Source organism: Triticum aestivum, chromosome 2D (assembly GCF_018294505.1).
Source record: "Triticum aestivum cultivar Chinese Spring chromosome 2D, IWGSC CS RefSeq v2.1, whole genome shotgun sequence".
In the NCBI taxonomy this organism is placed as follows: Eukaryota; Viridiplantae; Streptophyta; class Magnoliopsida; order Poales; family Poaceae; genus Triticum; species Triticum aestivum.
Window position 1 is genome coordinate 652448722 of NC_057799.1, and position 12998 is coordinate 652461719.

General features: G+C 44.5%; 1 protein-coding gene across 1 annotated transcript; it reads right to left on the reverse strand.

Moving 5' to 3' along the window:
- Window positions 1-733: 733 nt before the first annotated feature.
- LOC123056198 (disease resistance protein RGA2) lies at window positions 734-12279 on the reverse strand. Its single transcript, XM_044479890.1, has 5 exons — window positions 11953-12279; window positions 8528-9484; window positions 1336-3177; window positions 1207-1295; window positions 734-866 (listed from the first exon to the last, which is right to left on the reverse strand). The coding sequence occupies exons 1-5, from the start codon at window positions 12238-12240 to the stop codon at window positions 734-736; spliced, it is 3309 nt and encodes a 1102-aa protein (XP_044335825.1). The 5' UTR covers window positions 12241-12279.
- Window positions 12280-12998: the final 719 nt, after the last annotated feature.

Below are 12998 nucleotides of genomic sequence, written 5' to 3' on the forward strand. Positions count from 1 at the left end.
TATTGCTGTGGCGGCTCATACACAATGACCGGTTACTGGAAGAACAGCTGATGTTCTTGCTGCTGTGTTTACAGCAGCACAAGTTGCAATGAGACTTGTTACACGTGGAGAGAAGGTTACTGTTACAAAAGAGCAGCTGATGTACGGATTATTACTGTTATTTCTGACTGGTTGCCCATTCACAATTATTTTGTTTCAGTTACTGCATGGCTGTCATTAGTTGTCCCTGGATATACTAGTCTTCTCTCTTCTATTTGTAATGGTCTGCTGATTTTGCTGGCTTTATTAGTAATCCCATCTTCCCTCTGCTGCCCAGATCGAAACGTGATATCGTTTGCACATGCGTTTCAGTTTTCAACTTTAACAGTCTGATATGCAAGTTTAACATCTTTACATGGGCATGGTTAGTTCATAGTTGGGCTTACACCTTAAAGTATTGCAACACAAGTTTATTAGGTGTAGGAAGAAACAACCAAGTCGAAAGAAAAGTTCCTATGCTGAACTTTATTTTATATAGGCTGAACTATAGTTTGCCTTCAGTACAAATACACATTTGTTAGTGAATTGGAAGATAATTCACCACATAGCACACTTTTAATTAAGAAAAATACTTGTGTAGAGAAAACTAGTCGTACGTAGATCAATGTAGATACTGATGGTTGTACTTTTCTTAAGCCCTGCAGTGCTGAAAATGCTTCTTTGATTGCGGTGACTTAAATGTAAACGCCGTGCATCACAGGGCGATCTTTAGGCGACTCTCTGTACTTGTGCGCTGGAACCTTTTGTGCATTTGTCTGAACTTCCCACTTCGGTCCAAGCCTAGATAGGAAGTCCTCTCTGTACTTGCTTCAATAGGAATCAAATTTCTGTAAATGAGAGAAATATAAGGTTTTACATTATAAAGTGCGTGCCTAAGAGCACTTGAAGGGTGCCGATTCGGGTGGCCCCAATGTCAGAACATACCAAAACCGCATTATATATATATATATATATATATATATATATATATATATATATATATATATATATATATATATCATATGAATATTGGCGTTTTTTCATGCAAGGAATAAATCAAATGAATTACATGCTTTCAATTTTGTGACAGAAATAGAAAGATAATGTATTTCTAATTTTTTTTTGAAAGAAAAAGGAGCAGCCATAAAAAGAATAATAAGAGTGATACACAAGATAGTGTGGCCGGACAAGATAAGTACCTTATCTTCTATGTGAGCAAGCTTCATGTTGTTTTCCTCCGATTCGCACCACTTCTTCAAATCAGGGCATCCGTTAATGTAAAGTGTTTGGAGTCTGTAAATCAGGGCATCTGTAAATCTGAAGTCTTCGGAGCTTGGTGAGTTGTTGTATGCCCTCCGGCAAAGACCTGATGCCTGTACAATATGCGATCCCAAGGTGCTGGAGGCTGGTTAAGTCCATGAGCCAATGCGGCAGTGATGAGATGTCGCATGCGCTTATCACCAGACGCGTAACAGAGGACAGATGTGGGATGATGTCAGGGGAGACGGTCAGGTTAGGACAACTCTTGATCTCTAAAAAATGGAGGCCAGAGAGGTGGCGAAGCAGTCTCCACTGCTGCATGGGGAGCTCACTGTATCCAACTTTCAGACTAGTTGTAGTAGTTAATACTCCTACTGAAAAAGAAGAGGAGGAGGAGGAGGAGGAAGCACCGGTGCTTGACATTTTACACTCTCCCCATGATGACAGCACATTATCACTCCGTATTATCTCCAACCAGCGAGCTGCTCTAGGAAGAAGTGGCCCGTCCCTCATCCTCAACTTGGGGCAGTTATTTATGCTCAACTTAGAAGACATGCCACTGGAGTCTGACACACTCAACTCTTCTAGATGTTCCATATCGGTTAGTATCACCGAATTCGGTTGGCTGATCCATGTTGGCAAGGTGACGCCATTATAACCCATTATCACCAACTTGTGTAAACTTTTCGGTGGCACTAGTTTCTCCAACAACACTTTATCATCCACAAACCTCTCAGCACCTACAGTCCACGACAAACATAACTTTTTGAGATTGTTTTTTTCCATCAGCTTTATACTCTGAGCCTCTTCTGCGGACATCACATTTTCAAGCCAGACTATGTTCAGCACCTGAGGATTCATGTCCTTTAAGCAGACAAGATTGCTGCTTGATTCACCATCTCTAACGCACACCTGAAAAAGTGGTAATGATACGAAACTGGTACTAGGATGAGATGCAGGTTTTTCAACAAGACTAAGGCAGCCATCTAAATATAGGGTCTTCAAACCATCAATTCTACGTATACTTTCTGGTATCTTCTGAATCTTTATGCAGTACGAGAGGTCCAGTGTGTGCAGCTTTTTCAGGTTACAAATACTTTCTGGTAGAGAAGTAATACCATTATTCCAAGACAAGTCCAAATGCTCCAGATTGGAAAGGGCACTGATACGGTCCATTAGATTTTCACCTTCTCGAAAGCAGTGACTTAGATTTAAGTATTGTAGACTAGTAAGGCCATCTAGAGATTCTGGTAGCGATGCAATACAAGAACACCTTGATAAGTTCAAATATTGCAGGTCCGTGAGGCTCCACATAAACTTGGATATATTTTCCAAAGCAGAGCATTCTGACAAATCAAGATGCACCAGTTTTTTTAGCTTCCCGAATGATTCTGGCAGTTCTTCAATTACCACGCAGCCTGACAAATCAAGATACATCAGACCCTCCATTTCTCCGATTGACTCTGGCAGTGCAGATAGAGAAGATTCTCGAAGACTGAGATAAAGTAATTTTGACAGCCTAGTGATACTATCCGGAACTGCATATACCCCTGGAGCATTAAGATACCTCAACTGCTTTAATCGGCCAATTGAATCTGCCAATTCATGAATGGAGCACTCGCTCAAGTCCAACACACGCAGGGATTTAGCACAGACAAATGCAACATCATCAAGTCGAATTTCATCCGAACCCATAAAACGGAGTGCCCTTATCCTCCGTGACTCCAATAGGTTGGTACAATCATTGAGCAGTGCATAGTGGCAGCGGTTTCCCCCAATGTTGCCATCATTGCCAGCGAGAAGAATTTCGTCGTCCATCACCGACCTTGCTAGATCATGCACCAGGTCGTGCATGGTGAACGTTGTAACATTGGCATCGCCATAGCGGAATCGTGCAGTCTGAAACAAAAGCCATTAGCAGTGTTAGATTTTTATATTTCAAGCATTTAATGCATTGACAAATTTAACAGCGATAGGTAGCATACTGGACATAAGCTACGCAATTGTGTCGTTCAACCGATTTGAAATTATTATTATTTTTTGAAAAGGAGGATAATCCCCGGCCTTTGCATCAGTACGACGCATGCAACCATATATATTATTAAGAGTGCAAAATCCAAACTTCGAAAAACATTGACCCTAGGCCACATGCCTCGCGACTGTAACACCAACAGATAGCCACTAACCCTATGTTACAAGACGACATCAATATGAAAAATACACAAGCTAGACTACACCTTCATGGCCAGCTCCGCTATCCGATGCAGCTCCATCAACTTCTTCATTTAATTGCTTAGGAGGGGAGGGTGTTCGGGCGCCTGGAACTGCGCCCAGAACAGCTTGCTCTTGATCTCTCCCTCCTGAGCCGCGAAGTGCCTTTCCGCGTCCGCCGCACTCCTCGGAAGATCCGCAAACGCGCCTGGGAGCGCCATACTCGGGTGAGTAAAGCGAATCTCGGACCTCCAAAGACACTTTGCAGTAAGTAGTGCTTAGCATCCGCAATATGCTTCACTTGGCGGAGCTCCTCCCGAGCGACCCGAGTGCCCGACCCTGCCTCTTGGACCTCTTTCCCTATCTTGGAAAGCTCCGTGGCTTGATCAGTACTCTTCTGCTCAAGGACCTCACATTTGGTGATGGCGTCCTTGAGGTCCTGCTGCACCTCGCCCACCCTGGCCTCATGCCGGTCTCAAGCGGCCTTCACCGCCAACAGCTCGGCAACCGCTTTCTCGGCCGCTGCTTCCTCCGCCGCCGCCTCTTGTTTGGCCTTCTGAAGTTCGGCCTTGAGGTTCTCGACCTCCGCAGCGCCGGCTGCGACCACAATCAAAATATTTTTTAGGGTTAAACCCGAATAATCTAACGAATAGGGAAATCCGAACTATAACGTTTTGACACTAACCTTGCGTCTCGTCAAACCGCTGGTTGACACGATCAAGTTCCTCGTCGGCACTTTTGAGCTTCCGGTTTAACTCGGCTAGCTCCGCGGCATTAGCAGCCGCTGCCAGTGACGAGGCCTGCTAGTACAATCCATAATTCTTAATTCCCCGGGGTCAACGGTTTTCGATCCTCTGCCCGGTTTCTTCAAAGCTGACAAAGTCTCGGGGACTACTATATACATAAAGACGGCATGAGAATTTCACTTTATAGTAAAGCTATTACATTGCTCACCTCGAAGCCCGTCAAGAGGCCGCCAAAGGTTTCCTTCAATTCATTGTTAACGGATTGAATTCTCTGTAACACCATATCAATCAGGGCGCAATGGTCTTCCACAATGGAGGCGTTGTTCAAAGCCTCCTCCAGGGTATCCGGTCGCCCAGTCGCCACCTGCTCTGCGGCTCACTGCGCCAAAGACGGAACCCTGGTCCCAACCTTCGTTAGGGGTCGGAATCGACAACTCCGGAGACCTTGCGGGCTCTGGAACCGTTTTCCAGGCAGGCTCGGATTTCCCAGGCTCCCCTTCCTTATCCACGAGAGGGGATGTCTCCCCCTGGTCTTCGGCGGCCAAGGTATGTACTTTGTCCATAATATCGTCACCCCCACCCCCCATCTCCGGACCAGGAGGTGTCCGTTGAGACAACACCTCCCCAGCCTCTTCGGTGGCTGGTGGGGGCATGGAGTGCGATGCCGTCCCGCTCTCCGCCAGCTCAGGCGGTGGAGAATCACCCTCCGAGATACGATCAGTGGGGATGTCGCGCGGCGGGCTGCAATGCAACATACACGCTTATGGTCAGTAATAGACTAATGGATGAGGCGCCTAGGGGTCCCCATACTCGTACCTTTGCGACAGGGGCTTAACCCTAGGATTCCTCCATGGAACCTCTTCGTACGCTGCGGACTCCTTATCAGAATCCGAGTTGTTTTCAGGCAGGACCAACTTGGGCCTACACTGTTTCTTTGGGGCGGGGGGGGGGGGGGGGGGGCGCACCTCCTCGACATCCTGGGACGCCGCCCTCCTCCTTGTGTGGGAGCATTCGCTCTCCTCCCCATCCTCGTCTTGCTCCTCCTCATGGGTTGAGAGAGCTTGTGTTTCCGCGGACTTAGAATCCGGCTGACTCCTTGGGCGGAGACCATCCCTGGTCTCCCCCATCTTCTTCTTTTTCTTCTCCTTTTTCTCGGGTACCTTGTAAGGCGCCACGACCAGCATCTCCTTCAGCAGGTCCGACCTGGGGTCCTTGGGCAGCGGGGCCGGACTGTCGATCTGCTCCGCTTTGGCCAGCCAGCCCTGCAAATGGAAGGAAAGGTTAAGTTACTTATTAAGGAGACATATGCCCGAAAAATAAAAGGGGCAAAACTTTGTCACCTCTTTATAAGGGTTTGCGGCATCGAGTTCGATGTCTTCCTTCCACAACTTCTCGTGAGTGGTGCCGTAGAAGCGTTGTATAGTGATTGGGTCCTCGGGCTTGTAAGCCCACATTGGGGAGGCCCGGAGTTGGCAGGGGCAGGAGGCGGCGGCGAAGCATCACCTGGACCACATTGGTCAGGTGCGTCTTCGCCTGTATTATGTTAAAGATGCGCTTTTGTAGCGCAGCCACCTCGGTGGGCGACCCCCAGTCGATGCCCTTTGTGGTCCATGAGGTCAACCTCGTGGGGGGTCCGAATCTGAATTCGGGAGCCATTACCCAATCTGCGCCGCGGGGTTCGGTGATGTAGAACCACTCCTTTTGCCAGATCTTGACCGTGTCGATGAAGGTGCCTGCTGGCCACTCGACCCAGGCGAGCCTGCTTATCATGGCTCCTCCGCAGTCCGCCTGTTAACTATCGACGATCTTCGGCTTGACATTGAAGACCTTCAGCCATAGGCCGAAGTGTGGTTGGATCCACAAGAAGGCCTCGCAGATAACGATGAAGGCCGAAATGTGTAGAATGGAGGTCGGGGCTAGATTGTGAAAGTCCAGACCGTAGAAGAACATCAGCCCTCTGATGAAAGGGTGGAGCGGGAAGCCCAACCCCCGAATAAAGTGGGGGGTGAACACCACCCTCTCGCCGGGCAGGGGCACGGGGATGACTTGGTCCTTTTCGGGGGTCCTGTGGGCGACGTCGGTTGGAAGTTAGCCGGCGCGTTTCAGGTCCTCGATGTCATTGTTTGTGACAGACAAGAACTTGCCTTTGGCGCCTGATCCAGCCATGGTCGAACTATGGATGCCGGAAAAGGGCCCGCAGGAGGATGGTTTGGGGCGCTAGAGCTCTGAACATTTGGGAAGAAATGGCGAGATGGAGGAGGCGTTAAAGGAAAAGTGGTGTTGTTTCCCTTTTATAATCTACCAAGATACCAAGAGTCCTTTTACTACGCCGCGGGCCACGCCTCTTCCCGATAAAATCGTGACGTTATGCGTGAATGGTTTAACCAAAATCATTGATCATGTCCCTTAAAAAACGGGCACGATCTTCGTATTGATGGGACATACCAATGGAGGTGTTGCCTTGAGCCGTGAATCGAGCGCACAGAACGGTTCGGTATTTGAGACTGGTCACGACCTTTCGCTAGAAATTGTCAGAAAAAAGGTATTGTTCACCGTTGGATGGTTGGCCTTCGAGGCTAGGCGATGCCAAGAGTTCAGAATCCGAACTTGATCTGGTTAGCACATGGTCGAATTCAGTATAATGATTTTTGGATTTTTTGCTGCAAGGAGCTACTCTGAAGATACAGGGAAGGAGGAACTCGCCTTGCAAGCCAGGAGCGTGAGAATTCCGAATACGCCAGCATTAAAGGCTAGTTCGGGGGCTATTGAGGGAGTTCTGGACTAGGGGGTCCTTGGGCATCCGGCCTATCTCCTACGGGTCGGGCTGATGGGCCATATTGGAGGCCGAACTATGGACTGATCCCGTATCCGGACAGGAGATATTTGCTATCCTGGTGTGTCCTCCAAGTCAAGAAAAGAGAATTGGCGTGATTGTTCCTTCCTTGTAACTGACTATGTGTAACCCTAGTATCCCTGGTCTCTATATAAACCAGAGGGTTTAGTCCATAGAGGCTAGAACAAGAATCATAGTCCTACTCACCTAGGGTTTAGTTCATCTGATCTCATGGTAGATCGACTCTGTAATCGTCATATACACTCCAATATAATCAAGCAGGACGTAGGGTTTTACCTCTTCAAGAGGGTCCGAACCTGGGTAAACATTATGTCCTTCGTCCCTTGTTCCCCATTGATTCAAAATCCACAGCTCGTGACCCCCTACCCGAGATCTGCCGGTTTTGACACCGACACCCGGCCCGTACCGAGCCCGCCACGTGAGAGGACGATCGATCCTCGTCGCCGTGGCTGGCGGCCGGGCTTCGCCTAGTCACGCCATCTGATGGCGGGGAGGGAGGAGGAGGGCGGAGAGACCTCGGTGGCGGCTAGGTTTTCCCTCCTGTCCCTAGCGAGAGCTACATGAGGGACGGGCTCGATTTGATTGCCCATGTAGAAAGGACAAAAGATAAAATGCCGTTGTATAAAAGTGCATCTCTGGGCATCATTTTTGCGCTTGGGAGTAGAAAATAACACTATGTGTTGCGTGCATCTGAAGTGATAGCTGTGCATGGTGAAATAAAATACGTCTATGTACTTTTTCATTTAGTCTGTAATTTTGTTAGGGTTGTACTAATCAATGATGCTAGTTGACGTAAGCACAAATGCCTCGCATCCCATTATCAAAAATAGCGAAGTTAAGCTTGGCCTTTCATGCATCAAAACTTAAAATATGACTCTTACTTATATAAGAATTAATAATGCACCAAAGTTGGACATTACTTTTTTCCCTCCAGCCATTACTTCTATGAGATTCTTTTTTCTTTTACAAGCATAGAAACGTAAAGTAAGTAGTCAAAATAATCAGGGATGACCTCCGGTGAGCTTTTAGGTGTGGGTATATGCTTATATGGGGTGTGTCGTGGACTCGTGGTGTGTGCATGAGCAACTGAAATTTTTCTAACAGGTTGCACGGATAAGTTGAGTATGTTGTAAAATAAATTAACTACTGAAAGATTGGATAAACATGTGCACTATATAAACAAGCATAGTATGAATTACCAACCAACTACCTTTGAATGTTGAAGGAAGGAAAGCTTCAAAAGCTGAGTAATGTACATCTCGCCGAGCTCCCAAGCGGTGAATGTTGGTGTTGCCCCAATAAAAGAAAGAGAAATCCACTGGTGAATTAGATCATCTTTAGATATCTCGAATCCTTTTGGGAAGATTGACCAATAGGCAAAGCAGAGCTTCAAATACCGAGGCATAAAAGTATAGCTTAACCTCAAGGATGCAAGCACCCGTGTTACAGCTTTATCTTTTGGATCTAAACAAGAAGCAGATACTTTCCAGATATCACTGTCTCTCACTTTCTTCCATTGATGATAGGTCATAGTTTCCAAAATGGGTCCAATTGATTGAGCAGCTAAAGCCACACCTCCACACTTCACTGCAATGGCTTCCCCAATGTCCTTCAACTGTTCTTTATCATCTCTAGATTCAAAGCCACTTTTTTGCTTAATTATAGTCCAACACATCTCATCCGTCAGTGATGCTAGCTCATGTGGGGGGATGGTCGAAATTTTTGTTTGACTATGAATGGCCGAAATTTTCCTCGCAATCTCCTCATTGCGTGTGGTTGCTATAACAACTACCTTGCTACCCGTTCCAACCTTAAGCATGGCAATCAGACTATCCAATTGGGAATCATCCTCCACCCACAAATCATCTAGAATAATCAGAATCTTCTTATTGGCAAGTAGCTTTGCAAGTGATCTATGTATCATCTGCTTTTCAGTGTAGGGACTCTCATTCTCTGACAGTTGACTTATTAATGAATTGCCAATTTTGTTCAAATCAAATGTCTCCGATACATAAATCCATACCCGGATGTAGTCTTCAAATTTTGTTTTATTATTGTAAATCATTTTCGCTAGGGTCGTCTTGCCAAGGCCTCCAATGCCGTGTATTGCAAGGACAATGAGCTCTTCTATTATGCTCTCAGCTAAAGAAACCCATATTTTATTTTCCTCTTCGGTCCTCCCAATGACTGATGCCTCAATGGTTGATGATGTTTCACGCATTTGTATCAGATTCGGTTCATCGGCATTAGTGCCCGGCACTAACATGAATTTCTGGTATTGATCTGTGATCCCCTGCAGTTCCTCTCTCATCATCTTCATCTTGTTAGCCATTGTGAACTTGGGTCCGATTGTGAAACAAGGCATCATAACTGTTAGATGTTTCTTGATAGAGAACTGCAAGAGATCATTAGCATAATTGTTAGTCATTGGCAAAATTGTTGGTGATATTAGGAAAAATTCTATTTTAAGCCAGAAAGTTTGATGCATTTTCTGACATGCCTAACATATTAATTTTAGACTTTATGGTTGACTGGTATTTTTTGTTCAAATGTACATGAGTTCAACTTCGTCTATTTAAAATTTGTATTCACTAAAATATTTAGAAATGGAAATAGAACTTGGTGAAAGTATGCATCTTTTTTTTCTAGCACCAGCATATCTTCTGTTTTGGATTCATCGTATTCTTGTTGTGCCAAAAAAGCATTGAATCTAAAATGGCAAGGATTAAAAGATGCAATGCCTGGAATTCAAGGTCGACAAGTACCGCCATCAAACTTGAAGGCTCAAATGATTATTTCCTATATATGTCTTGTTGTATTAGATATGTTTCCGGCTTAAAGAAAAGGACTGTTATATTTTTAAGCAATAGGCATGATCGATTCCTGCGAACACTAATCCCACCCCTCCACCACCCCGCGAGTTGTCTTTCTCTCATCGTGCATGCGTTGTGTAGTTGCTTTGAGTATGCATGCATGCATGTGAGATGAAATTGCTAATGTCATCAAAGATTCTATTGAAATTCAAATTTCAAAATGTTCTGTAGCTTAAACCGTCGCTTCGATTAAAAATCCGTTTTCACGTAAAAAATTCGTCGCGATGAGATCTTCGAAACTAGATCTCATGTTCGTATGTTTCGACGACTTTTTTAGGTAAAAGTTACCATGCGCATGCTACGCAAGTTACCAGGTGAGTTGCCCATAAGTTATCATGTTATTTACACATAAATTACCGGGCATATTTTTTTCCCAAATCTTCTCTTACATGCACATGGGTTCATGCATTAGAGGAAAAAAATTCTAGTGACTTTGTAAACAAAACTCCATTGAACTCAAAAATACAAAAAAATCCATTGAACTCAAAAATTCAAAATGTTTTGTAGCTCAAATCGTTGCTCGATTGAAAATTCATCTTCACATAGAAAATCGGTCTTGACGAGATCTTCGTAATTAGATCCCATGTTGATATGTTCTGATAACTTTTTTATGTCAAAAAAGTTATCATGTCTCGGCGATGTAAGTTATCACGTCTGCCATACACAAGTTACCATGCCATTTACATAGAAGTTATAGGGGTATGTTTTATCAAAAAACTTTTATCCCGGGGTCAAAAGTGATTTTGGTGTTTGTAATGAATTATCAACTTTGTTATATGTATATTACCATGTTGCATAAAAGTTATCGATGTACGTTTTTCAACAATTTTCATCCCCCTCAATCAAAAAATTACCACAATGTTTGTCTATGAGTTATCAGCTCTCCTGTGCGTGTATTATCATGTTGTTTATTATTGGAGGTATTTTTCAACAACTTTTTCCCCGGTCAGGAAGTTACCACGCATGGATTTGAGTAAGTTATCAGCTCTGTTATGTATATATCATGATATTTACACACAAGTTATGAGGATATATTTTTCAACAAACTTTTATCCCAGGGTTTATAAGTTACCGTGGGGTTTGTAATGAGTTATCAACTTTGTTGTGTCTATAATACCATGTCATTTGCACGGAAAGTACTAGGGGTATGTTCGCCTTAGTTATCAGGTATGCAGTGCTTATATTACCATAATGTTTACGAAAAAATTATTGAGGTTATGTTTTTCAAACAGTTTTTCCTTAGGGTCCAAGTTATTGCGGGGTGTTTGTACCTAAGTTATCAGTATGCGGAAATTACCATGTTATTTACACATAAATTACCGGGGAGGTATGTTTTCAACAAATTTTTTCCGTCGGTCAAAAATTACCATGGTATTTATACATAGGTTATATATCAGCTCAGTTGTGCGTAAATTACCATGCTATTTGCACAGAAGTTATCGGAGGTATTTTTCAATAATTATTTCTCCCGATCAAAATTTACCGTGTTTGTTTGTATGAAAATCGGCACTGTTCTGCGCAAATTATCATGCTTTCTGCATAGAAGTTATCCATCTAGTGTTCCTGTTAAAGTTGCGAGTTCGACCTCGATAGTTTTTAAGAAAGAAAAAAAAACTGAAAAAAATGGAACAACGGGAGGAGAACCATGTGACAAGATCTGCAAAAAAATATGAAGTGTACCTGAACACCAAAGTAAAAATATCATTTAATATGTAATTAGAAACAACCTATTGCCTGCCTACATGGTTACCAGATTGATAACTAATAGCATCTGAGCCATCACGTCCTAGGTTCGAATCCCGCAAGGCGTTTTTGCTTCTTTTTTCCCGAGTTTAAAAAATGCAACTGCCAAAATTTCGCACCTTCTTGTTTGGACGTGCGGGCATAACGGATCTATCGCTATATTCAGAACGTTCAGAATTTACAAATTCCCTTCGTAATTTCCTTACAACGGATTTTTGATGAAACAAAAAACATGGTTCCGAGTTACCTTGCGTGTTGGATCAGCCTCAGTTCCCGCTTCAAAATCATCAATCATGTCGGCGATGCCATACATGGCGTTCTTGAGACGATCGAGCCACAAACGCATGGAATTGTTGGTGTTGGTGTGCTCAGCGTCCTTGAAGAGCGCCTCAATGGACTCGAGGGTAGTCTTCATCTCCTTGAGGTCCTTGTCGAAGTTCTGCTGCAGCTTGATCTGACCTCCCACCAACGAACCAATCTGCTGCACCACCTCCTTCAAAAGTGCAGCGGCAATCATGGCCCCGATGCCCGCCATGGCTTCTCTCTCGTCAATCTGTGTGTGGGATGCGCAGAAGAGGGGTAGGGGGGGATGGGGAATAACACCTTTCTGGTGGCTGGATCTTATCGTCAGAGCAATTGCCAAGAAGTCTCCCTCCATAATACGTATCGGTCATGTCAGCTCCCCCTAGCTAGGCATCTTCCTAACGATTTCTTTTGTTTGATTCCTGTGGGCTATGCTTTGTCTTGTAGTAAATTGGACAATATACTCCGTATTTGATAACTTATAATAAGGTGATGATTCTGGATCTTGGTTTGATGCTATAGGTGCAATGCTTCTTAGTGGTTGTTTTCCACGCCAGTTTTTTGTTTGGTTGGGTGCAGTGGATGCGTTAGGTACAAGACTAATTTACTACGGGGCCTAAATTATTTATCCGCTAAACAAACTCTCTGCTGCTGGTACTAGACTAGGTTAGATGCTGCGTGAGGCAAAAAAAAAAAAAAAAAAAAAAAAGAGGTGATAACAGAACAGAGAAGAGAGATTTGGGGAAGGGAACGAGTTAGAGCATCTCCAGCCGTTCGGCCCCCAGGGCGCCGAAAAAGAGCGGCCTGGGGGCGAGCCGGCGCTAGATCGCCCCCTGGGGTTGTGTTCGCTCCCAGTCACGCGTTCACGGTCGCCGCGGGTTTGGCGAAGTTCGTTTCAATTTATTTGCAAACTCGCCGACTTTTGCATGAACTCGGCCATTTTTCGTCGAAATTTGTACAAAAACTTGAAAACATGCATGAACTAACTTA